At 45.7% G+C, this 26693-nt stretch overlaps 1 protein-coding gene across 1 annotated transcript in view; it reads left to right on the forward strand.

Moving 5' to 3' along the window:
• The first annotated feature begins 2763 nt into the window (after positions 1 to 2763).
• Positions 2764 to 26693, forward strand: part of HUNK (hormonally up-regulated Neu-associated kinase) — a 73688-nt gene continuing 49758 nt past the window's right edge. Inside the window, exon 1 of the mRNA XM_066599069.1 lies at positions 2764 to 2874. Within this exon, the coding sequence (XP_066455166.1) occupies positions 2777 to 2874 (98 nt within the window). The 5' untranslated portion in view covers positions 2764 to 2776. The remainder of the gene's footprint in view (positions 2875 to 26693) is intronic.

A 26693-nucleotide genomic window follows, 5' to 3' on the forward strand; every position in this document is an offset into this window, starting at 1 on the left:
CTTAATTGCTATCAAGTAGCTGAGTAGCTACTTAATAGTTTATGCAAAATGATCGCTTGAAGTTGTCATTCAAACTGTGGTTTGAGCGATCTTTTTGGTATCATCTGCCCGTGTAAATGGGCCTTAATTCAGCCCAACTTTATAACCCTAAATTATGGACTGATTGGTTGGTTGGGAGGTGGGAATCAGCCCACCAATCAGCCTTAGTCTGTGTACACTTATTCTGGCTCCTCCTCACAGCAGACGCAAGTTAATACACTTATTAACAAAATGTTTTCTTGCTAAAAAGTGTATGTTTTATTCCAAAAAATACTGTATTTCTCTGCACTTTTGTGGTTTATTATTTTTTCAGTGTCATTTACTTTTCCCATCATCACTATATAAGGAAACTCAAGGTAGCCACAGGTTCCTGATGGGGGTTGCCCTTATCAGGGAGAGCGTTCCACTGATAGGCAGGGTCTACTCTCACTTTAAGGTTAGTTTTCCCATCTTTCCTCTTTGTGTTTTCTTTTGACATTTATGTGTTATCCACGTTTATACTGTGTGTGTTTATTCTTCCTTTCAGGGCGTAACCAATATGTCCGGGTAAAAGGTAACAGTATTAAAGGACAGCCATTGATATAAATGGCCGTCTGTAACACAAGGATGGCACACAATTCACCCAGGCGTACAGAGTGAACTAAATTGCAGCCAAATACAATGCTGGTACTCCAACTAACATGTCCAAAGACACAACTTGTCGTTCCTTGGCACAGATGAGTTATCACAGCAGAAGACCAGTTTAAGCGCCATTGCTAAGAGAAATAGAAAGGCGAAACTCCAGTGGATAAAGGAGAACAAAACTTGTATCACTGAGCAGCGGAAAAACATCTCCTGGTCAGATGGATCCCGATTTCTGTTGTCCCGTGCTGATTGGAGGTCAGAATTTGGCAAAAGCAGCATGAATTGATGACCCCTTCCTGTCAGCTGAACTGAATATGTCAGCACCACTATCTAATCTCCAGGAGTATGTTGAATAAAGACAGGGACGATAAAATTTGACTTCATTCATATTTTTCAATACAGTGCTGGGCCGCCTTTGGCTTCAATCACTGCAGTAAAACCCCCCACCAGACTCCGTTGTCAGCTCTACACTTGCTGACATCCCACCGCCAGACTCCGTTGTCAGCTCAGTAATCCCACTTTTACTTTACAACAGAATACTTGATTGTTACGTTGTATATGCATCCTATGCATCAGAATCTAGAGCCCCATTTACACGCAAAGATGATTGCTCAAAATTTGTTTAAAAGATAGGGAGAATGACAGTTTGAGTGATCATTTTGCACAAGCTGCCAAAGGCTGATTTACACGCACCGATTATCGCTCAAAATTTGTCCAAACGACAGCTTTTGAATGATAGCCGTTGCAAGTAAATGTGTGCCCATCATGCACTTACCGTGCAATCTTCATCCATCGTTAAGTTCAGCTCAGCAAAAAAGCCATCGTCCCTGATAAGAGGGACAGCATGCTCTGTCCTCCATGGGCAGCGCTGATAGCATTGTATGCAGGCTACAGCCTGCGGCAGAACAAAAGTAATGCATTTAGAGAACAGACCACCCACTGTTCTCTAAATGCAAATGAAGCTATTTAGCTAATAATGGACTGATTAGCCCATTAGTACATAATGCAAAATGATTTCTCAAAGCTGTCAGTTTCTGATGAATTTTGAGTGATTATCTTTGTGTGTAAATGGACTTTTGTAGGCACTAAGGCCGATTAGCAGCTTATTACATTCATTTGCATGTAAATGAGCCTCCTCAGCTTTATGCAGAGAACAGCAGGTGGTCTGTTCTCTGCATACAACCCCTTTGTTCTGCCATGGGGCTGCCTGCTGAATAGAATGTAATCAGTTCTCCCCATGGAGAGCACAGCATGCGGTCCCTACTATCAGCTCTCCAGCTGAAAGATGGCTTTTATGCTCACCTAAAAATCATCGTTCAGCCAAAGAGTGAAAGATGGGAGCATTTACACACAATGATTATTGCTCAAATGATGTTTTTTGAGTGAATTTTGATCGATAATCCTTGCGTGTGAATGGAGCTTTTAGCTGCTACTCTAAATTAATCAATTTGCAATTGGTGGTTAAAAGCTTGAATTTCACTTATACTGAAAAATCAATGTTTTTATGCATCAGTACACAAACTGTGTCAGCTATCATACGCTTTTATTATAAACATCCTTTATTTTGCAGAAAGCCGCTTATTTACATATTCCTGCAACACTTTGCATTAAGCATTAAATGAGAAAGGCTTAAGAATCCCTGGTGATGATACATATTATAATACCATTAAATCACTGCACCCCATATCTGCTGGGAGCCATTATGATATTCAGACCAATATCACCCCCCCCCCCCCCCTCCATCTTAATGAACAATCAGGCTGCTCTGTCTTATCGTGACAGGCTTTTGTGTTTCGCTTCATGCTTCTATTGTCCCTGGCTGTGCATGATCACGATGTACATCATTTCGCCACTATTTTGTTGTCTGCATCCTGTGTTCCTATTCAGCTGTTGCTAAGCAACAAGAAACCGATGTCTGTTTCCCTGATCTATAACACGGCCCGTGTTAATATGCAGGAAATCGTGCAATCTAGTTTGATAATGTGACTATTTTTAACCAACCAGAACCATTCAGCGTCGCTGGCTCCATCTGATTTTCTTATATTTGAAGGAGCCTGGATGCAGAGGCTGAGCATTATCTCATGCAGCTCAGCTTAGACACATCAGAGAAAACATGGTTGTCCTAACTACCCTGAGATCACCTTGTATTAATGAGAATAATGGGAAGGAACATGAGGGATGGAGCGTGGAAGAGGATGATCATGGCAACAAGTAAACGTTTGTTTTATTATATATATATACTGCACATTGCAAAGCTGTATACATATGTGCATTCTGCAAACTCTATCTATCTATCTATCTATCTATCTATCTATCTATCTATCTATCTATCTATCTATCTATCTATCTATCTATCTATCTGTATATGGTATATATACTCTGAGTTACAGATACCATGCAATGGTTTGACAGAGTTGTTTCATCTGCAAAAATCCTTGCAAGATATCTTGTTACATGTCCATGATTTCAGAGTTTTCCATTGATATGACCATATCGTTACATTGTATGCTTTGCATTAACATTCCTTGTCTTTGTTGCCAATACAAGGTTTCACACCTGCAGGATTATTTACTTTCTCCTTCTGTAATATTTTGCTTTGCATTGGCTACTTGCTTCATTTAATTGCACACTATTGTTTTATTGCTTCTCGGTTGCAGCTCTAAATTTTGACTTTTGCTACAAATTTGTATCCTTTTGCTGTTATTTGTTTTGCATTGCTACGTTACCCTTTTGCATTTGTCTGTATCTGCTAACCAGGTTGTCAATTAGATCTAATAAAGGAGAAGCGTAACAGTAACATCTGTTTACGAGACAAAGGAACAGCCTGAGCCGGTGGCTTTACTACAGTGTGATAGTACTATGGCCTCAATGTGCCACGTTGCCAGCCTTGTGTTAGGGACGTTTATCATTGTGACAGCTTGGCATGATCCCACTGTGTATTGGATGAGACTCTGCCTCATCCTTTAAGGCTCCGTGACCTGATTTATATTGCCATTGCTTTTTGCCTTTTTTGAATGTTCCATTTCAAATGTGATAATTCTGAACCAACTGTGAGAATAATAGAAGCAGCAAGAAATGCGAGTTGTGTAGACTCTGCTGGCTTTACTGTTAGCTAGTAGTGCTCTATTGTGAATGTGTGTGTGGATAGATTTATTATACATTATATATACGGTAAATACACTCGCTGAAAACAATGGCTTCTATTTCCAGGTAAGTTTTCTGCATCTTGCAACGCACAAAACTCATACGGTAAAATCGTCCGTGTAAGCGAGAGCCTTCCTAAGCTTTAAATATGATTTTATATATATATATATATATATATATATATATATATATATATCAGGTTGTATTTACACGGATGATTTTATGGTGCGACTTTTGTGTGTTGCAAGATGCACAAAACTCACACGGAAACAGAACCCGTTGCTTTCAATGAGTGTATTTACATGAGATTGCAGAAAACTCGCCCATTATTTGCCATGAGTGAGTTAGCCATAGCATCACACCTGGATGTACATGCAAGGGTGATGCGATTTTTAAACTTTTTTTTCTATTGAAGCAACATGCAGTTTTCATGTGCACGTACCATGCTGTTTTTCGCAAAAATCATTGCATTTGCAATAAAAATTGCAAGTTTAAGAGTGCAATATAGATCTCCTTGTCTTGGACCAATATCTCTCTCACCCATGAAAATACAGCCTGAGGGCTTAATCAGACAACCGTATATCGGACGGGTTTTCACACCCGGACGATATACGGCGTCCCTCTCTGCAGGGGGAAGAGGCTGGAAGAGCCGGGAGCAGTGCACTGAGCTCCCGCCCCCTCCGCCCCTCGGCACTGTTTGCAATGGGAGGGGCATGGCCTGGGTGGGGCTAAGTCCCTAACTTAGCCCCTCCCCTTCCCACCCCTTCCCATTGCAAATAGTGGAGAGGGGCAGGAGCTCAGTGCACTGCTCCCGGCCCAGCCCGCCTCCTCCCCCTACAGAGAAAACCGGCCGATATACGGTCGTCTGAAGCTGCCCTGAGGGCGGCCTCACACAGCCCTATGCACAACTACACTCACTGCTACTTTTTTTCTTGGGCTGATCAAACTCCACACCATCGCTTGCAAGTATTGAAATAGCAAACAATTTTCACAATGGTATGTATGGCGACGTAATGCCCTTTTTCGAAAATCATGTTTAAGAGTGCAATATCGGTCTGAGATTCTCGGACAGATATCACACTCACCATGTAAATACAGCTCACATCTGCAGGGTTTTTTAGGTCTTTTAATGTAGTTTTTGAAGCCAAAACCAGAAGCGGCTGAACCAAGGAGAAGTATTATCTTGGTCTTATACTTTCTCTCATTTTGTGATTTTGCTTGCAAAAACTGCATCAAAAAACCTGCACGTGTGAACAGACCCGAAGATCAGCAGTCTATAAGGAGACCTGACAATAGACACATGAGAATTCAGGGCTTCTGCGCTGGAGATATGTTAGATAAAGTAGAGATCAGGGGAGCAGAACCTACAGCAGTGATGCCATTGATAGATCCCACAGTCAGCCTCTCTGCCTCCTGATGGCTGATAACAGGGAACATTCATTGCAGAAATACCCTGCAGCGTTGGGGTCCGTCTCCAGCAAACATTGCACATTGTGAGGCATGAAAAATACCCGTGCTCCGAGTATCACAGTACACTTGTAGATAATCCAGTTGATGCGCAATATTATCTCCTAGGGACCTTTAAGGGAACACAAAATGAAATTTGGACGCGCGGATTTTGCTGTTAAAAATGCTACAAAATCTGCCTCTGTGCTGCGTCCTGCGGACAGTACCGCCAAGTGTGAAAGGTCCTTGTAGGAAAGAACGATTTTCATTGGCACTTATTGCAAAAAATTCAGTCAATGAAAGATATCAGCCAAAAGTCCTCTTTTAGCACAGAGTTAGTCGGACCGGGGTTAAGCTGGACATAGACATTTAATATTTGCCATCAGACTCCACCAAGTTGGATGGGACCTGCTGACCCTCTGAGGGCTCGCAGAAGCATGGACTCCTTCTATCAGTCTGTTTTTTCTCTTTCTTTGGTAAGTTGTAATGAAACTCCTAGTAACTTATCACTTGTCACCCTGGTGGCCATGTTTACACTTTTAAGCAATTATTCAACTGACAGTCGTCCCAAGTAAAGGTGCCTTTAGCTGTAACCTGTACCAGAATTACAAGTTATCTCCTATCTACAGGATAGCGGATCACTTACTGATTGATGGAGGGTTCTCACTGCTGAGATCCCCACTAATCTTGGGATCAGGGATCCTGTGTTCCCTGCCCTTCTCACTGCTGGGTTTCTGCACCCCCTACAGTGAGGAGGAGGAGAATGAATGGAGCTCTGGTTGCACTATCGCTCCATTCATTTTCAATGGGACTGCTGAGATTCCTGAGTGGCACCCATTCGGGTATTTCCATCTGTATTGAAATGAATGGAGCACTGACCGTTTATGCTCGCCCTGTGCTCCTTTAATGCATATGTCACTGCAGGGGGAGAAGCGACCCCCACAGTAACAGGAGAACAGGACATGGTGGATCAGCCGTGAGACCCCAACCGATCAGCAAGTTATCCCTTATGCTATTTGATGAAGGGTAACTTGTCATTTTGGTTCAACCCCTTTAACCCTTTCCAATCCACTGTCTGAACTCTGAAGACATTATGATTTAAGGCTGTACAGCTCCGATGTTGGTAGACGTCCGTCGGGGTTCTCTTACTGTATATTGCCAGCATCTCTGCCTATCCAATGTGTCACCTCATGCAGTACTGGCTTTAGCCAGCATATAGCGCTGTTGTATACCGGCAGAAAACGAGTAAGCCCCCAAGGAAAACCAGGATACCAATTGGATTGGAAAGGGTTAATATTTTCAATCAGACTCCACCAAGTTAGATGGGACCTACCTACGTGGAGCACCCTCAGCTGAGAGGTGACATCACGGGGCAGCCAAGAGCAGGATGGGCTACTCCTGTCCTATTCCTTTGTTTCCCCTATTGTTGCCTGAGAGCTGCTCATTCCCTTGCTGTTGCTAATGTCGATGGGAAGGGGGATCAGTGTTACGTTATACTGCTCATAGACAGAAGATACTTGAGCGCGGTCTGCTCAGCAGTAACATGTTGGCTTAACAGATATGTAATTTCTATGGTGAGGGATAAGCGGTTACCGGGCGCTCCTTATACCAGTTTTGTCAGGGGAGAGAAGGGCACAAAATGTCTAGCAGATCCCATGAGAGGGATGTATTCATGATAATCCCTTATCAAACCGTCTGTAAGTGGAAGAGTCACAGTAGGGGTATTTAGCACATATTGTGCTTCTGAGTAGCCCATTTGTCTTGACTTTCGTCCGCTCTAACAGGTGGATGGCGGTGCAGTCTGTTCCATAATACATGTGAATGCCTGTGGCTGTTACTAAAGCAACGAGCTTCAGTAATCTCTCTTTATGCTTTGTGGAAATGAACTTAAGGACTCCAGACTCACGTGCTTCGCAACAAGTCGTTATGTAACATGCAGTAATGGATTGCATCCCCGAAGAGTATACAATGTACCAAAAAGGAGGATTTTCTGCCGTCGAAGTGTTTCCTTCAATCCCTGCATGTAGCACAGAAGAAGCAAGATGTGATATGATAAATATGTACCATGTGTATATGAGGGTAATGAATGAGTGGAACAGGTTGCCACGGGAAGTGGTGAGTTCTCCTTCAATGGAAGTCTTCAAACAGAGGCTGGATAGACATCTTTCTGGGATGATTTAGTGATCCTACATTGAGCAGGGGGTCGGACCCGATGACCCCGGAGGTCTCAATGACCCTAGAGGTCCCTTCCAACTCTACCATTCTAGGATACCTCCTACATGTATTGATGCTTGTGCATTCACCTGTAGTCATGGCTGTAGGTGTCAGATGAGCTGGGATCCAACCACTATGGGGACACATTTTCCATGCAGACACAAGGTGCAGTAAGTGATGAGGTGTATATAAGGTGGCATAGAAGGCAAGCTCCTTTCATGTTTCGGTTTTGCTTCTTTCAGTTGTGTGATGCCAGTATCCGCTCTGACAGTATCGGCCATCGTGTTCTTTGCCGTCCGGGTCTTCTTTTGCCACTGATCTGTCCAAGCATTATAGATTTTTCTAGTGACTCTGCTCGCATTACATGGCCAAAATCTGTGAGCCCGGTCATCTTGTCCTCCGTGAGTCGAAGACCAGTTATCTTGTCCTCTGTGAGTCGGAGCCCGGTCATCTTGCCCTCCAGTGGTATATCAGGTCTTATATGATTCAGGACTGCACTAAATTCTGCAAGTGTGAGTTCCAAAAAATGCTGTGTTTGAAGCTACCCTGAGGCTCTAGGACCCAGACGTGACCACGCTTTCACTGTACACATTATAGTGGCCCCCTAGGCTGCTATATCCTCTACTCTGCTAGTTACACCCATTACTAAACATGCCTTCTACCGGCCACAACCCTTCCTTGACTGTGCTGGCCGAATGTGCGCAAGGGATTCTGCATTAATAGAAGTGCAGGGTAACACAGCAGCAGTTTTCTTATATATAAGGTCAAGACGTCTCAAAAGGTTGGTAAACACTTGTTCTTTGCAGGCTCTGAACTCCTCGACTTCTTTTGCCCTTTCATCTCCTTCACCAGTTTATTATAGTCCAGGCTACACGCTGCAATATACATAATTATAGTCATTATTTTGCCATTAAATTAGGGAACTTGTGGTATTAAATTCTCATTAGTAGGCTGATTCCATGTTAATATAATAGCAGGGATCTTGTGGACCCGTACATCCGGCACGGCAACAAGGAACATTAGGTTTTAGTATTTTTTTTGCATATTACTAAATATTCCACATGCAGAAGCAAAATGAGATGATTACAGCCCCTACAGTAGCCTATAGAACCGCCAAGGACTGGTGCACATACCGTAGGATGACCACTAGGTGGAGCATGGTGGAGACAATAGGATGGCTCCAACAGTGCAGGAATTGCATTCTGAGAAATAGAAGAACAGAACGGCAGGAGAACAACCAGAAGGATTACAGCGATGGAACGATGGCTCCTCAGTTTGCCAGGATGTCTTAGAAATCAATCTGTTGTATTTTTTTTAGTCCAGATTTTCTAATAAACATCTCAAAAAGCTGCATGGAATTAAGATTCTGAATAACGATATCCTCAAAGAGATCACAAGGGACTCATGAGAAAATCAAACCCGGCCACATCTATCTAATATGGCAATGAGCTATTGGAGTTTTCCTCATGTGGATGTGTGAGAAGCATCCAAACTCCATATGTTACTGTGCAATTCTTAAATTATCCATACAAGTAGAGGGGGAAATGATGACTTGTTCTCAGAATGCAATTGGGAAGATGGAACAATGCCTCTACAGCGCCACCTATTGGAAAGCGGAATTCCTGCAAGTCAATGTCAGACCTTTTAACAAGTCTTGTAACAATAACTGGGATTATGAACTAAAGCCAGAGTCTTCTCCAGAAGGAACAGATAGCCATGCAAAGACTCTGGTTGTGGCTCATATTCCCAATCACTGTTACAAGGCTTGCAGGAATTCTGCTTTCCAGTAGGTGGTGCTGTAGAGGCATTGGTCCAATATTCCATTTGCATGTTTCCCAAGGGAGCATGCATGGCCTTATAAGTCTCCTCAGACCTTCTAGGTGCTCTCCCTAAGTAGAGAATGGCATGGAAATCGGAGATAGTTCGCAACAGATGACTGTGCCTTGGGAGCCTAAAGATCGAGTTCTGTTCCACCCCTCTAAGTGGCTGTTACCAAAGAGCGATGATATCATTCCATAATCATCAGAAATTACACTAATGGTCACACTACTAGAGACCCCATCTAGTACCGAATTGGATCTCTGTCCTTCAGAACTACAGCAATTCATCAGGGGGTAGATTCCACTAGGTGAGGGTATTGTTCTGCAGTAACATCGGCCCCTGCGGACAGGAAGCTTCTTGTAGTTGCTGCAGATTAGATGGAGGTGCTGACATGTTCTGACCGGCTGACAGGAAGGGGTCAGCGATTCATGCTGCTTGCACCACATTCTGACATCAGCACAGTGCAACAGACATCTGGATCCATCTGACCAGGAGATGTTTTTCTGCTGCTCAGTGATACAAGTTTTGCGCTCTTTTGCCCGCTGGAGTCTCGCCTTTCTGTTTCTCTTAGACACAATGGCGCTGGAACTGGTCGTCTGCTGTTGTAGCCCATCTGTGCGGAGGAACGCCGAGTTGTGCGTTTATTTGGACACGTTATTTGGAGCGCCAGCGTTGTGTTTGGCCGCTCCTGACTGTGCACCAACGGTAATCAGAACACTTCCTGACATATGTCATGATGATGTGTGATACCATGTGAAGTTCTGGCCGCCGGTACAGTGTAGTCAGTATACAACATATATTTAGAGTCCATATTACATGTAGCGATTATCGTGCAAAGACAGAGATATTGACTTCCATCAATCAGAGAACAGAGATACAAATGTCAGAAACGTCCCCCCCCCCAGGTGGGGGTAACAAGACGGTCTGCTACCCAGGTCTTGCAGACGAGACTTGCTGCCTTCAAGCTGCTTTCCGCTTCCCTTGATGCCAGTCTGGAGATCCCGGTGTAGCAGGAGCGTTGTGCAGGTTCACGAGTCACACAGAAGGAGGATGGAAGACTTCATTTGGGCCAAATAGCAGCTGCCTTTGTTGCTCTTGGAGATGGAACTCGGCACTTTCTGTATCTCCTTCATTTCCTATCTGGCAAACATTTCCAATGATGTGTCACTGCTGTTCCTGAGCATACAGGGGAGGGAATCCTCTCCAAAGGCGGATATGATAGCAGTGTCTTGGATTCCATCTTTACTTCTGCAAGCCAAGTTCTTGTTAGAATTTTAATGAATTACCTTCTAATTAATAAGTAGTCCTATGAAGCCTAGGTATCAGCGGCATTGCCTAGTGAACATATCACCTAGATTGACCTCATGATATACTTGCCTATCCTAGCAGTAGGTTGCAGAGCAGTAGGTTTGCTGGCCTGGTTGGGTGAGAGGCCTTGATGTGGGTCAGGAAGAGTATGGTTTCTCCTTAAGGAGAGCACCATCCATGCTCCTCTGGGAAATTTATGCAAATGGTAAGATGGAACAATGCCTCTACAGCACCACCTGCTGGAAGACTAACAACCTGCTGCACACTGATGAGGGCGACTCCCCCCCCCCAAACCGTCTGTCTGTACAAGGTTACCTTTTCCTGCTGGAGGAGACTCTGGCTTTGGCTTATATTCCCAGTCATTGTTACAAGGCTTGTGAAAAGAACTGACAGTGACTTGCAGTAATGCTACCTACCAATAGGTGGCGCTGCAGAGGTATTGTTTGATCTTCTATCTGCATATTTCCCAGAGGAGCTTGAATGGCCTTATGAGTCTCCTCACACCTACTAGGTACTCTCCCTAAGGAGAAACTATACCCTGCCTGAAAAATGACTATCTACATACTCCTAATGCCATGTATTGCTCTCCAGGGGCTCCTTCACGTGAGTGGATGCGCATTTGCAAGCGCCTGAGTGCTGCGTTTTTTTCTTGAAAGAACGAGGCTTTTTCGTGACCATATTTGCGTATTTTACTGTATTTTTTGCATATTGACTTTTATGAGGACCTTTGGTGCACAAATGCACCAAAAAGTAGAGCATGCAAGTTGACCTTTATCACCTAACCATTGGATAGGTGATAAAAGTCTGTTCCCTGGGGTCTCGCTACTGAGTCTCCCACCAGCCCAAGTATGGGGGTCCAGTTTTCTCTTCACCTCAATGATTGGCTATATCTGTCAACCCTGTCGAAATGAATGAAGCAGCACATGTGCGACCGCTGGGAAATTCCAACTGACATCAGTGTGGGTGGGTGCAGTGAGCCCACAGTGATGGGAAAGGAGGGACACGAGACCCCCGTTCTTGGGACTGGTGGGAGGTCTCAGTGGTGAGACTCCTACTGATCAGACTTCATTACTGATCCTGTGTATAGGCGATAAAGGTCAATAATTGTGCAACTCATTTAAAGGGAGCCTGTCAGGTCCCTAACGCTGATTGGCCACGGGCAGCACAGTGAAGGGACAGACATGGTGACTCCAGCGGTCTGTCGCTGATACCAATAGATGGAGGAGTTTTGCAATACGTGCCTAAGTTTGCAGCCAGCGGCAGGGACGAGTACGATATATATATATATAGTTATATATATATATATACTGCTTGCCACTAATTGCCACTGTGTGCCTGCGGAGACATCTGCCAATCAGCGGCATAGAGGTGGAGTGAGCAGTGAAGATATGAATATTAATGAACCACATCAGACTTCTCCCTGCTGCGGGCTGCACACTTATAAATGGGGGTATTACAAAACTCCTGCATCGATTGGTATAAGAAGCTGATTTCAGTGGTCTGCCAATCTGTCATTATACTGTGCCGGCTGCGCCCGGGCACCTTCAGGGTCAGACAGGCTCCCTTTAAGGAAATATCAGTTTTCTTCCGGGAAGAGCAATCTAGAAAGAAAAACAAGAAGAGTAAGAAATGACCAAAGTCTCCATTCGGACTGATTCACCATCATTAAAATTCCTTCCATCGAGTGCGTTTTAACCATTTCATTTCCAGATCATACTTGAGAGAACTAGAACAGAAAATGGTTAGCATATGGCAGCCACTCGTGGTCCTTCGTGGCAGACCCGTGGGCAGAGGAAGGATATTTATTGGCAGGCGCTAGTGAAGAATGACTGAGAGGCAAGCTACTGATCGGAATATACAGAGCAAACATGGCGGCTTATCGGAGAGAATTAACTCTATCTTAGCCAATTAAAATGGGCCAGAGAATTCAGGTCTACGAGGAACGCCGTTTATCTTCTACCATTTGCCTACTGGAAGCCGAGGATAGAGCTTAGGGGTGCGGGCAGGGCCGTTACCAGGTGTATGTGGCCCGCTGACTATCCTACCATCGGCTTGACGAGACAGGAACATGGTTTCTTAGATCTACGGGGCAACCCAAGCGTACAAGACCCTGGTAGTCTATCCACCCAGGCTGGCCTGGTGTGGTCTCCAGCTTGGGGTGAAGAGGTAGCAGTTGGGGTACCCATGGGTCTCTGTGCTACATAAGAGAACAGCAGCGGTATATGTGGAGGCTCTGTGAGAAACAAACTAACAAGATAGTTATATGTTTGTAAGGAAGCTGAATCCATCGGCCGAGGCGCTGGGTACCAGAAAATAGGAAATTCAAGACGGCATTTCACAAGTTAACAGTCTCATTACTCAGCATTGTTCTTGTGGTGCTCTCTGGTGGTTCACCCACGAGTGGCAGAAGCAGCAACCGGTCTGACTTGCTGTAGACAACCCTCCGATTCACAGCTAACTGCTGCTGCGCTCCTTCCTCCGGGCACTTCTTCTTTGCGCGCCTTACATATAGACCATTTATAGTATGACATCATCATTGGTAAAGCTTCATATTGATAGCCGGGTGATCAAACATGCCTTAGTGCCGAGCCGCTGCAGCAAGCCCCAAGTTCTGCCCCACAAAGGCGATAGTAGAAACCCTCGCCAATCCAGACTCAACTGCTGATGTCATCATACAGAGTTGATGATGTCATCGGTCCCAAATCAGGAGCCCAGAGCATTCTCACTCGATATGTTCCCACAGCTGCACTCCATTGTGATCTAGCATGGTGAGGGCTAACTGCCCAACTATTACAAATGTACCGCAAGTCATAATAATATGGTTGGGGCGTATTGGAGAAACAGCGCTCACGTCCGGGCGAGGGTCATTTTTGCAATTGGTTTTATTATATAATAATTCTGTTGACCGCTGGCAGAAGGCGACATTATCCAGAGATATTTTAACATTTTTGTTCCGGTGTGTTCTTGTGAGTCATCGCCATCCGTACGGCTTGTTCCAGAACATCGGCTATCTTAATATGTGCAGCAGAACGTCTTCTCGTCATGAAAGGGCCATTATCATCAGTCGTCCGGCCTCTTTGCCAGGGATTCCCTCCTCTCCTCATCACCGGCGCTCGGCTCAGCATGCACGCTGCTATTTGGCAGTGGAAATACGTTGAATACTTCTAAAATATCCACAATAGCCGTGTAATTTATCGTTCCGCGGTGTGGAAGGGACTGTAATTCTGCGCTGCACGCCCAGTAATACTAACTTGCATTTTTCCCAACTCCATCTCAGCGCTCCGAGCGCGTACAGCTGCGTATTATTCATCTGCTGTAAATAGGAAATCATTCCACGCTGCGACGCAGAACATAAACAGATCCCTTTGTGTCTTCTCTATTGTACAAACTCCTGCGTTCTTTAATAACAGGCTGTTTTATTCTTCCCCTAAAATGCTCTAGGATTGGCAGCGACGACAAGAAGCCGCCTGCAGCTAGCAAAAATAATAGACGGAGCGCGATGTTTGTAAGAATGGAGCGAGGAAGACAAAGGATCATTTTTGTACCGCTTATCAGCAGTGCACATATGTGGCCACTAGATGGCAGTGCAGCTGATGCTCATAGGAAGCAACAACAAAAGTAGAAGAAGCAGCTTAAGATCTACCTTTTATGGGTTCTACAATGCATACATACTCCGCAGTGCTGAGCAGAGATCGCTATCACTTACATTGGCCTCCACTGAGCTCACAAGCTCTAAATTCCAAAATTAACTCTTGGAGTGCAGGAGAAAATCCATTCAAACACAGGGATAACATACAGACTCCATACAGATGTTGCCCTTGTTTGGATGCAAACCCAGGACCCCGGCGCTGCAAGGCCAGCAACCTGTCCTATGCATGAACCCTGCCCCCTACAAGCCTTTAATAAGGCACTTCCAAAATCCAGTGAGACTAACCCCGTTTAAAAAGATAACCCACAAAAAACCCTCTTTCCATCCCTTTCTTTAACCTATTAATGAATTGGTTTCTTGCCATCACTTATGACTAACATAGTAACACAGTATGTCCATCCAGGCCAGCCTATTACCCCTCAATGTTGATTCATAGACTGGTAGAGTTGGAAGGGACCTCGAGGGTCATCAGCTCCGACCCCCTGCTCAGTGCAGGATCCAGAGGATCCCCCCAATGAGGTATATAGTATAATTCTGTCACTCCATATATCAACCTTTGATTGGTGCGCGACATGCAAATTTCAGTCTGTTTGAAGAAATCAACATTTTAAGCATTAATGGGGTTTTCCTCAGGAGAGGTCATCAGTAGTTGATCTGTGGGGGTCCACGGACGATCAGCTGATTGAAATGACAGTGGTATTTGAGTGAGCACGGCTACTACTTCAGTCCATACCAGGTACAGCGCCGTACATTGCATAGTGGTGGTGCCTGGTATTGCAGCTCAGTTGCATTGACTTGAATAGGATTAAGCTGCTCTCAGCTCTTATGGCCAAACCAACAGTCATGCATGTGAGGGGTGAGAGAGAAATAGCTGTTGGCAAAGCGACAGTTATTGAAGGTGTGTGTGGGCACATTAAATGGATTTTCCGGGACTTCAAGCATTTTTTTCTATTGATGTCCTCATGATAGTCAAAAACAGATGATTGTCAGGGGCCGTCGCTCGGGACCCCACTGATGAACTCATTTCTGGCAGCAGCACTGTCACTACAGACAGCGCAGGAACAGATGGTGCCATCCGTAGTGCAGCAGCCCGGTTGGTACTGCAGGCGCAGCTCCTAGTGAAGTGCAATACCAACCCCAGCCACTGCACTACAGACAGCGCTATCTGCTTCCTGCATTGTCTGTACTGACAGCGGTGCTGGGAATCAATGTAAAAATGCCCAAAGTTCCAGACAACCCCTTTAAGAGTAGAATTGTTAGTGACTGGAAAGAAAAATGTGACTCAAGGACATATATCTGCTGCGGCGGACAGTCTGTGTGTTCTCAGCAACTTGCTAGAAATTCTCATATCTTCTCGCAAATATCCTTCGCTGTAACAGCCGGTAGCAGTTCGGTAATGACTCTGCCATTGGGAAGAAAATCAGCTTACAGCCGGCCACCGCAGGTCGTTAGGGTTCGCATCCTAGCTTTTACACGCAATTCTGGCCACTTCTCTTCCACTTTTAGAAACTGACAAATAAAGTGAGAGCTCGTCCGCAGTCACTGCTGTGTTTTCACCTAGACCGGTAACTAAGGAATCCAAAACGGTAGGCAATAAATGTTGCACTTACATGTCAGCCTGTTTTAAAAACTGCACCTACCTGTGGCGGTCAGTGGCCATACAATAGTGCAGGGTTTACCGGCAAGACTGCGCAGCCATTGGCTGCTGTGATTGGACGAGGTTCTGAACACGTAAACGCTGCAGAGCACTTGTGAGTCTCGTACATCACATAACAGATTTGTTGCCCTGGAGGTTTTTACTCAATGACAGCAAGCAGAGGTCTCAGACAGCAGGGAATGGATGCAGAACGTCTACTGGAAAATTGTGCAACTCTTACTCTACAAAGAATAACCTTTAGGCCGGGCTCACACAACCAGATTCGGATTGCAGATCCCGCGACCGGCGTCCGCGTGGACGATCCGCTGTAAACGCATGGCATGCATTTTCGAATTTTCCTTCAGGCTGCGGACGGCCTCCATTGATGTCGATGGAGGTGTCCGACCCGTAGCCCATAAGCAATCAACATTGCTAAGCGATGGCGCGGGAAACACAAGCAAACAAAAAAATCCTTGCACTATGCATGACCGCCTGCGAGCCTCCGCGGTCATGCGCAATACATTTAACTGCCGTACGCAGGGTCACCGCCGGGCTCACAACCGGAATCCGCTGTGTTCCTTCCGCATGTGGAATCCGACCCGGTCATGTGATCCTGGCCTTATTTGCTGTGACCCCTTAATCTGCAATTATGTTCCATGCGCCCCTCCCATGTTGGTACAGGTGAGCGATTGTACCTGCAGGCGGGGGAATTACTATGTATGCATCAAACTGAAGCAGAAACTAATGAGAAGCACAATTGGCTTCCTGCCTCTTTAAGGGATGTTGTCTGTAACACTTCCCCTATATGCAGACTTCTCATCCGCCGGTAACAGTGCTGAACGTGCGATCACATCCTTGGAGGTGCGAGCGAAGTGTCTGAGATGAAGCAGAGCTGGAATCGTAGATGTTCTGTTGTGCATGTTTTATGGTTTCTGCACTATGATGAGGGTTCAGCCGGCTGCTTCGGTAACTCGCTGCACCCTGCTATTACCGCCGGTGCACCGAGGAGACTCATCCAGCCTTCAGTACAAACAAATGACAGTAATTAGCAGATCAGCAAGTGCAGATCCAGAAGCTGCAACCGCGAATGCAGAGATGAAGGCGGTCAGAGGGGCGGCGAGGGAGCGTGCCGGCGGGTGGCTGACAGAGCGGCAGTCTCTAGACCAGGGGTGTATGGCATTTTAAGAGCCCTTACACACACCCCACCCGGAATATTACATGGCGTATGGGTGGCATATATATACACGCCATTGCAAAGCGTGCGTGAAATACGCTGCCGTGCGCAGTACAATATCGCTGCCATACACAGTGATAGGCCGACTCACCACTGGATGCAGAGGGGTAAAACCCTGCGCGACTCACTTAGGGCTTTACGTATACGGCCTAAGCAGGAGTTCAGTCTTTGAACATGTCCTGTTTACGGTGAATGGTGGTTGGCAACCAGAAGAGACTCCAGCCACTCCGCCTCCATTATCTGACAGACTGTCACACCTGTGTAAAAGCACAGCAGAAATAGTCGCTGGGTTGGCTGTCAGGCATTTATGCAACCGACAGTCATTCTTTGTAACGGTAATTTTAGTCTATGGCAGAGGCTCCCAAAGTGGTCTATATGGACCCCAGGGGTTAATTTTGACTTGCTTGGGGGTCCATGTCAGCAAGAAAATTTTTTTTGGGTGTACGAGATGTAAATGGGGGTCCACATGAGCGACTCCATGTAGGCAGGTCATCAACATTTAGGCTTCCTGGAAATGACATAAAGTTCCTGCTGCGCATCGTTTTCATGTGATCCGCCGGAGCCCAAGAAGTTTTGTGCAAACTCTACCCATCTACTTTGTGGTGTGCGATGGTCATGAGCAAGTTTCTGCAAGTTGTCATACCGGCAGCGACACATCGCGCCGTACCTGCCGCTTGTCCTTCATTAGGGAATATCACACGAAAGGTTTTGAAAGCCCTTCCATCTTCATACCTCGTGGAAAGGGGTCTTAGCGCAGCGCCAATCTTCTTAGGAAAAAAAGCAACCAATTGCAAATCCCTGGAGGTGGAGATGTGAGACCATCAGAGCGTCCGGCTCGTCCCTCCCACTAACAGCGTTATCTCTGTCGTCATTTTACCGGGTTCTGATTTGCTTCGTCCCGAATCCAAATATTTACTTGCATTTTGTGTCTTTTCAATAAAGATCTGAATAAAAATTGTACGTGTTTCTTTTTTTTTTACAATCGTCCGCTCTACAAAAACCCTACAAGTGAGCCGCGCCGAGTCAGCCGGGAAAACGCATCTGATTTTAATAAGGCAAGGAAAGTTCCATATTAGGCCAGCAGGGGGTCTACGGAAAAAAATCAGCAAATGGTCTACAGGGCAAAAAAGGTTGGGAACCTCTGGTCTATGGGATCAGATGACATTGAAGGGATGCGCCATTTTGCAATTGCGGGTTATCAGATTAGTCTTTCCCCCGACCGCCAACAATCACAACCACCATATTGGGGCGGGCTTACTATTCCCACTGCGCCAAAATTTTGGCAGAATTAATTTTAGTCAAATTTATTAGTGATTTGGGAACGAAGGTTGTGACTTGCGAGCTAACGCTCTGCACAAGCCGCACCATATAAATATTAATGATTGGCGCCACAAAAGAACAGATTTATGCGCTTTACTAGACAGTTCTCAAAAAGCGATGCTCCAAGTTCTTGAGTTGTAAAATGCGCCACTTTAGTATTGGCGTGTGCAAATCTGGTTGAAAGTATTTCAGAGAAGAGCCGATATAAGGTAGGACACTCCGCCCGATGCGCACCAGGAATGCGCCAAAGCTTCTGAACAGCGGACAATATTGTGATACATTGGCGCATCTTTGGGCTATCTCATTGAGCCTGAGTCTATGTTTTTCACCTGGCCCAAATACTCCTCCAACTGTTTGTGGCATCATTGGGCTGTGGGGATTCGCCAGCGATCGGCTGATGAATGAGCGAAGACGCTGCCGTCAGCGGGACGGCTTGTTTATACCGCGGGACAAATGATTGTTTGATATCTTTGTGTTTCTGCTGCCTTAATATCCCCAGCGAGCAGAAGATAAGATGACTGCAGGCGCTCGTACCTGTCCAGAAGATACACCTGTACGCTATATGCTGGAACTGGCCAGCTGACCTCCTCGGCCGACCCCCAGGCTTGTAACACATTAACCATCTGTTCCGTGATTGAATTGCTTCTAGCGGAGGAATGCTGAGACCTTGCTGCAACTTGTAATAGAAGGGTCATTCTACATATGTAACACTCCCTCGTGTACAATGTATCTGCAGCGAACTCTGAAGGCCACTTCATTAGACCCCATCTGGTAACATTGGACTCTGACCTTAGGAATCCCAGCAATTCCTTGTGGCGTCGATCCCACCAGGTGATGAAATAGTTGTGCGGACAGGAAGCTCCATGCTGACATGTTCTGACCAGCTGACACTCGTGCTGCTTGCGCCAAATTCTGCCCTCCCATCAGATTCTGCCCTCTTCGCACCGTTACACAAGAAAACCCAATGCGGTTGGCAGTGAGACCCTAGCGCAGGCTAGTCCAGCACCGATGACCGGGCCTCGTTGGAAACTGCTAAGATTGCTGGACTTTTCATCTAATGTGGATTCACACTGAGGCCTCGTTCGCACAAGCGTTTTTACGCAGTCGAAAATCGCGTCTTGACTTATCTTTTGATAAAAAACACTGGAGGCTCCCATAGACTCCTAGGAGAGCTGGAAAAAAGGGAGGGGGAGGGAGTCTACCGGCGCTCGGAAAAGAAGACAGCTGGCTCTATTTCAGTATTAGAAGTCATTACGAGGATTTCTGCCGACCAACGGAATTCCGAGACGCATCATCTTTTTTCCCGCAATAAGCCCATGTGATTGGACGAGAAAACGCTGATTAATCACAGGACTCGATCGCAGCTATTCTTTAGTGATACAATTTTGCAGCCGGCGTAAAATCTCAATGCTCGTGTGAATGAGGCCTGAAACTGACCCACAGAAAACCTGGCCCGTGATTTTATGCCGCACTCCGGGGTCACGGGGAGAATTTCCATACAGGGAAGCGCCAATAAAGTGGCCGGGGGTCTAATAAAGTGTATACAGTACATTCATTGACAACTGAGCGAAGCTGCAATATAATTGTATCCATAGATCATCCAATAAAGAAAGTCAAACGTTGAGGGAGAAAACTTAGCATGAACTCCCATATGGGGCAGGGGCGTAACTATAGAGGGTGCAGGGGATGCGGTTGCACCCGGGCCCAGGAACCTTAGGGGGCCCATAAGGCCTCTCTTCTCCATATAGGGAGCCCAGTACTATGAGTAAAGCATTATAGTTGGGGGCCCTGTTACAGGTTTTGCATTGGGGCCCAGAAGCTTCAAATTACGCCTCTGTGCACCATGGTTTAGGTATTGGTACGGGTACAGATACAGATAGAGGGGGGGCCCCAGCTCACCTTTTGCATCAGGGCCCCTGAGCCTTTACTTACGCCCCTGTATATGGGGTTTCAATCCTTCCCTTCTCTCTGATTTTGCAGCAGTGATGTCCTTCTACAAGGCCTGATTATCATGGGCAGATTGAAGCTTGAAGTGAATGTTCACCTTTTAACACCCGTGTTTAATAAAGTCATAATGTATCTTTACAGCTGTTTTTTTCTGAAACAGAAACTGAAACTGAAATCCCCTGCATAGGCATACAGCTAAAGTTTTACAATTCTAGTATCCTCCACTAGGTAGAGTTTGCTGTAAACAGTATGCAGTACGGCCATGAGCTCCCCCTAGTGGTGGCCGCAGGTAGCCAGAATCTGATCTTTTTTTGAAAGCAGGGGATTTGTTGCTCTGTAACAGAGACTGAGTTCCAGCAGCTGTAAGGATATATTAAGAAATGAATCGGTACTGAATTTTGCTATTTCAGGTGGACGTATACTTATTGCATTGCAAGTTTCACACCCCTCAAAACTGAATCTGTAGAGGAAAAAATGATTATGAGGTAATAGAAGAATTAATGGAAGCTTCTAGAATGAGAAGCTCGCCAAGCACACCTCAAACTAAGAAGAGTCCTTTAATTAGGACATTGTATGCCGTTATTCCTTAATAATCACGTAAAGAGAATTCAAAGGAGCTCAACCTCAATGATGGGGTCGGGGCCCCTGTAAAATAGCAGTGATGCACATCAGGAGGCCTGCAGGTTGTGTCCGGATGCCAAGTTTTCTCTCGCGTTTTCTTATGTTATTGAAGTCTGTGGATCCGGTTGTGTAACATCTGCATGCAGACCGTTCATCACAACCTCCATGACCTTATGCGGTTACAGCTCAACTTTTTATTTGGCAAAGCCCAGATGTATCTCTGCTCCCTCGCTAACTATACGAGGAACCTAGAATGACTCCTATCCGCAGTCCACAGCTGTACATTAGCACACATGTTCACGCTTTATGGCCTGATGGGCGTGCTGCTGCCAGCACCCCCTCTGTGGACCCAACATCTCCCGCATCCTACTGCTTTACAAGGCTGCATTTTTCTAATGTTAATCATCATAGCATTTAGTTGTATGTGATGCCTGTAGGATCCCGGGAGGAGGCAGCGGGGCGGGAATCAGGCAGCCTCCACGTATATGTCTTACTAGGGCACTATGGAGTCTCAGATTGATCAGACAATCATATGTATACCGGCCGTCATGAACGGAATGCCGAGGAACAGTTATTAATGCAGTACTGCACTGCTGCTGAACGGATATCGCATGCATGGCCGACCTTACCTATCAGGTGGATGTAGGGGAAGAGCAATCGCTCCTCTTAGGTCCTCATGATCAGATGGTCTTATTCATCCGTCTGCCAGCAGCATGTGTTCAAATTCCTTGCAGCACCCCCAGTGGGGAAATGAAATATTGCATGGTGCTCATAGTAATCGATGGACTAATCTATCCAAAGTAAGGAGCTCTCCAATATGGCTACCGTTGAAGCAAAGCACTGCTTTTTATATCTACTAGTGGGTACCACAGGGGGCAGTATTGGAGGAGTCACCGGTACCAGTGGGGTACCACAGGGGGCAGTATTGGAGGGGTCACAGTTGCTAATGGGTACCGCAGGGAGCAGTATTGGAGGGGTCACAGTTACTAGTGGGGTACCACAGGGGGCAGTATTGGAGGGGTCACAGTTACCAGTGGGGTACCACAGGGGGCTGTATTGGAGGAGTCACCGGTACCAGTGGGGTACCACAGGGGGCAGTATTGGAGGGGTCACAGTTACCAGTGGGGTACCACAGGGGGCAGTATTGGAGGAGTCACCAGTACCAGTGGGGTACCACAGGGGGCAGTATTGGAGGGGTCACAGTTACTAGTCAGGTACCACAGGGGGCAGTATTGGAGGGGTCACAGTTACTAGTGGGGTACCATAGGGGGCAGTATTGGAGGGGTCACAGTTACCAGTGGGGTACCACAGGGGGCTGTATTGGAGGAGTCACCAGTACCAGTGGGGTACCACAGGGGGCAGTATTGGAGGGGTCACAGTTACCAGTGGGGTACCACAGGGGGCAGTATTGGAGGAGTCACCAGTACCAGTGGGCTACTACAGGGGGCAGTATTGGAGGGGTCACAGTTACTAGTCAGGTACCACAGGGGGCAGTATTGGAGGGGTCACAGTTACTAGTGGGGTACCATAGGGGGCAGTATTGGAGGGGTCACAGTTACCAGTGGGGTACCACAGGGGGCAGTATTGGAGGGGTCATAGTTACTAGTGGGGTACCACAGGGGGCAGTATTGGAGGGGTCACAGTTACCAGTGGGGTACCACAGGGGGCAGTATTGGAGGAGTCACCGGTACCAGTGGGGTACCACAGGGGGCAGTATTGGGCCTTATTCTTTTTAATATATTTATTAATGGAAGGATTGTATAGTAAAATAGCAATATTTGCAGATGATACAAAACTATGTAAAATGATTAACATGAGAGGACAGAATATGGTCACAAATGGATCTGGATGAGTTGACAGTTTGGGCAGAAAAGTGCCAGATGAGGTGTAACACTGATAAATGTAAGGTTCTGCAGATGGGCAGAAGAAATCCATGTCACCATTACACACTAAATGGGAAACCAATGGGGAACACTGACAGGGAGAAGGACTTAAGGATTGTAGGTAACTGTAAGCTTAACTGGAGCAACCAGTGTCAGGCAGCTGCTGCCAAGGCAAATAGGATCATGGGTGCATCAGAAGAGGTCTAGGGGCGCATGACGAGAACATTGTTCTTCCTCTTACAAGTCACTGGTCAGACCACACATGGAATATTGTGGACTGTTTTGGGCACCGGTACTCAAGGACATATCAGAGCTTGAGCGGGTACAAAGGGGGCAACTAAAGTAATGAATGGAATGGGCGGACTACAATACCAGGGAGGTTATCAAAATTGTGATTATTTAGTTTAGAAAAAAGACGGCTGAGGGGCGACCTATTAGCTATGTATAATCTATCAGGGGTTAGTACAGAGATCTCTCCCATCATCTATTATACCCAGGACTGTAACAGGGGGGCGCTCTAATAACTATGTATAATATATCAGGGGTCAATACAGAGATCTCTCCCATCATCTTATACCCAGGACTGTACCAAGGGGGCTCTCTAATAACTATGTATAATCTATCAGGGGTCAGTACAGAGATCTCTCCCATCATCGATTATACCCAGGACTGTAACAAGGGGGCGCTCTAATAACTATGTATAGATATATCAGGAGACAATACAGAGATCTTCCCCATCATCTATTTATACCCCGGACTGTAACAAGGGGGCGCTCTCTAAATCTAGATGAAAAAAGGTCTCTACACCAACATAGAAGGGAGTTCTTTACTGTAAGAGCAGTGAAACTCTGGAGCTCTCTGCCTGAGGATCTGGGGATGGTGAATATTTCTTCCCTGAGCTGTTCTGGTGTGGGTGGGTACGACGCTATCTTGCTGCAGACTGCCTATCAATGCAATATATATATTATTTTTTCTACTGATATGGGGCGCACCAAAAGTAATTCTGCGCAATGTGCCATCTAACCCAGGCCTGACACCGATCCCATGAGTTCTAATGCAGCCAACCATTCTACGGGGAATTCTTCATTATTGAGGTATTCGGTGTTTCTTGCCTCTCTTATGTTGCTACTCCTTAATCCTGAGTTAAAGTGAAGCTTCACATTTGGACCCGCTCCAACACTTATCCCCTAATGTAATAATTCTACTGTTTTTACTGGAATTGCTCCCATTAAGCTAAAGAATCGTTCTAATAACAAAGTCTGGGACTGAAGGGAATTTCATGTTACCCCTCATTGCTCTTAAGGGTTGTCTGCTTTGGACAATTCCTTATTGTTTGAAGATTTCGCTGATGACAAACTAATTTCAGGGTGTCCCTGACCCTGAAGGATCAGCTGGAATCTGTGGGAGACCCCAGCAACATGTAATCAAATTCCTTGCAGCACCCCCATAGGGGAAATGAAGCATTGCATGGTGCTCATAGTAATCGATAGACTAATCCTGTAATATTGGACAGGTCCTCCAAGGTGAGGAGCTCTTAGCTATGGCTACCATTGAGATAAAAAGCTGGATTTTACATTTACACCAAAATATGTAACTTACCTTGTCCTTGATAACTGCTTTGTATCTGAAGCTTCGCCGTATCACTGAAGGGCATTTTACACAGCCTGATTATCAGACAAGAACATTTGCCCGAATGCTCTTTTGCCCAAATCATCAGGACCTGTAAAAGTACCAACCATGAACCAACAAACAGGTAAACGCTGATTGTTTGTGCAACCGACAGAGCTGCATCCATGATTGGTCGATATATAGATTTATAGCCCATTTAAAATCTGCTATACCTGGCCCAACAATGTGGCTATGAATGTTTTTGGGTGAAAGTAAAGAATCCCTCTCCTATCCTGTGGCAGGAGGTTAAGTTGCTCGTCTTTGCTTTTCCATCTACATACTTAGTGGAGAGGGGCTTCAGCGCAGTTCAGCAGCTTATGACAAAAGCGAGAAACAAACTTCAGATATGTGTAAGGGGCGACTTGAGACTGCGGTTGATGAAGATACAACCAGATATCGTTAAATTAGCGTCCGCTCATCAGGCCCAAGGCGGCCATTAATGACACAGAGTGATTGTGGCAAACATTAGTATTAGTCGAATTTCATTGTTCTTGCATTGTGATTCGTCTTCTGACCATTAAGGATTAAGGTGTATCTTGCATTTTCTTTATATGTTGTGCATTTCTATTGAATGATAATAAAGATGGGATTATTGCTCGCTTCCCCCCAAAATTATCTTCTGCAATAAAACCTATTTATTATTGGATCCACAATTAACCTGATGTTAAATATTTAGCATCTACTAAAATACTTCTTTGCTAATTTTTGGAGACCTGTTTTCACAATTAATGCTAATCTGTTATAAACTATCAAACTTTCCAAAAAAAGTATTCAGTATTTTAATTTGTACTTTTAACTTTGTAAATAAGGTAAACTTTGACTGGGTTTAAACTAGTAAGGCTTGGGGGGCGCTGGCCACCATCCCGATACCTAAAGGGGGCGCTGGGCTGAAAAAGGTTGAGAACCACTGGTCTAGGTGATCTTCCTCTGTCTTATGGAAGTGACTGAAGTGGTGGTCTGTCATATGCTCCACCACTCTATTCATATGGAGCATTTGGGGTACACCATTTCTGGGATCACTGGGGGTCTCACTGGTCAGACCCCCTGCAAATAGGGGATAAATGCCTTTAAAGGGGTTCTACCACAGTGGACATTTAGCACGTGTCCACAGGATAAGTGATAGAACTCTGATTGGTGAGGGTCTCACTGCTGAGTCCTCTACGGTCCTGAGAATGATTGTCCCCCTCTTCTTTTCACCCTTTGCAGTGAAGAGGAGCTTGAATAGAGCAATGGTCACACGTGCCAAGCGCCACTCCATTAATTTCAATGGGGCTGATGGAAAAGGCTGAGTATAAGCACTCCTATATCTCCAGCAGCCCCACTGAACATGAATGAAGTGGCACCGTGCATGCATGACCGCTGCTACATTCAGTCTCCCCCCTCACTATAGGGGGGTGCAGTAAGGAGGAGAGAGGGATGCAGGACCCCTGTTTTTGGTATTGGTGGAGGTCCCAGCAGTGAGACCCCTACTGATTAGACCTTTATCTCCTATCCTGTGGATGGGGGATATAGTCAATTCTGGCACAACCACTATAATACACTAAAGAAGAGTAAACCGGCATGGGTGCCATATGGCCTAGAAGGGTTGTCACTATACGAGGAGACAGATGCCCTACCCTACAGTAGATGGAACACCCAGCCAATCCAGGAGCTACTAGATTTGTCACTTCACTGAATTCTATTTTGACATTTGGTCGCCGACCATACTAAAACCAAAACCATTTTGCGGTGCTTTATTTTTAATCCCTCCTAACGCAGCACGTCTACACGGAGGGTATTTATAAATCCGCTCGGGATATAATGGCTCTTAATGCCGGCCACAACTCTGCACTTAAGTCTCCTACGGGCTCGCAACCATAAAACTATCACACAGCCGGTGGTGGATATTTGTAGACAGGGGCCTATAAAAATAAGCCTGTGTACAATTAGCTGGTAAATCACAGCATCACCCAGCAGCCGCAGTCCTACAAGTGGTTGGAACTTGTGGGCGCCCTCTTTTATTTACCCACCGCTTGTATTTACCTTCTATTAACTTCCCGCATACCTATTTTTTTCCCCCCTTTTAGAACATTACGTTTATTCCAGGAGGAAAACATTGTGTCATTTCTAGACGTCTTCATGGAAACCAAGTAAAAATAG

This window comes from Eleutherodactylus coqui, chromosome 4 (genome assembly GCF_035609145.1).
Source record: "Eleutherodactylus coqui strain aEleCoq1 chromosome 4, aEleCoq1.hap1, whole genome shotgun sequence".
NCBI lineage: Eukaryota > Metazoa > Chordata > Amphibia > Anura > Eleutherodactylidae > Eleutherodactylus > Eleutherodactylus coqui.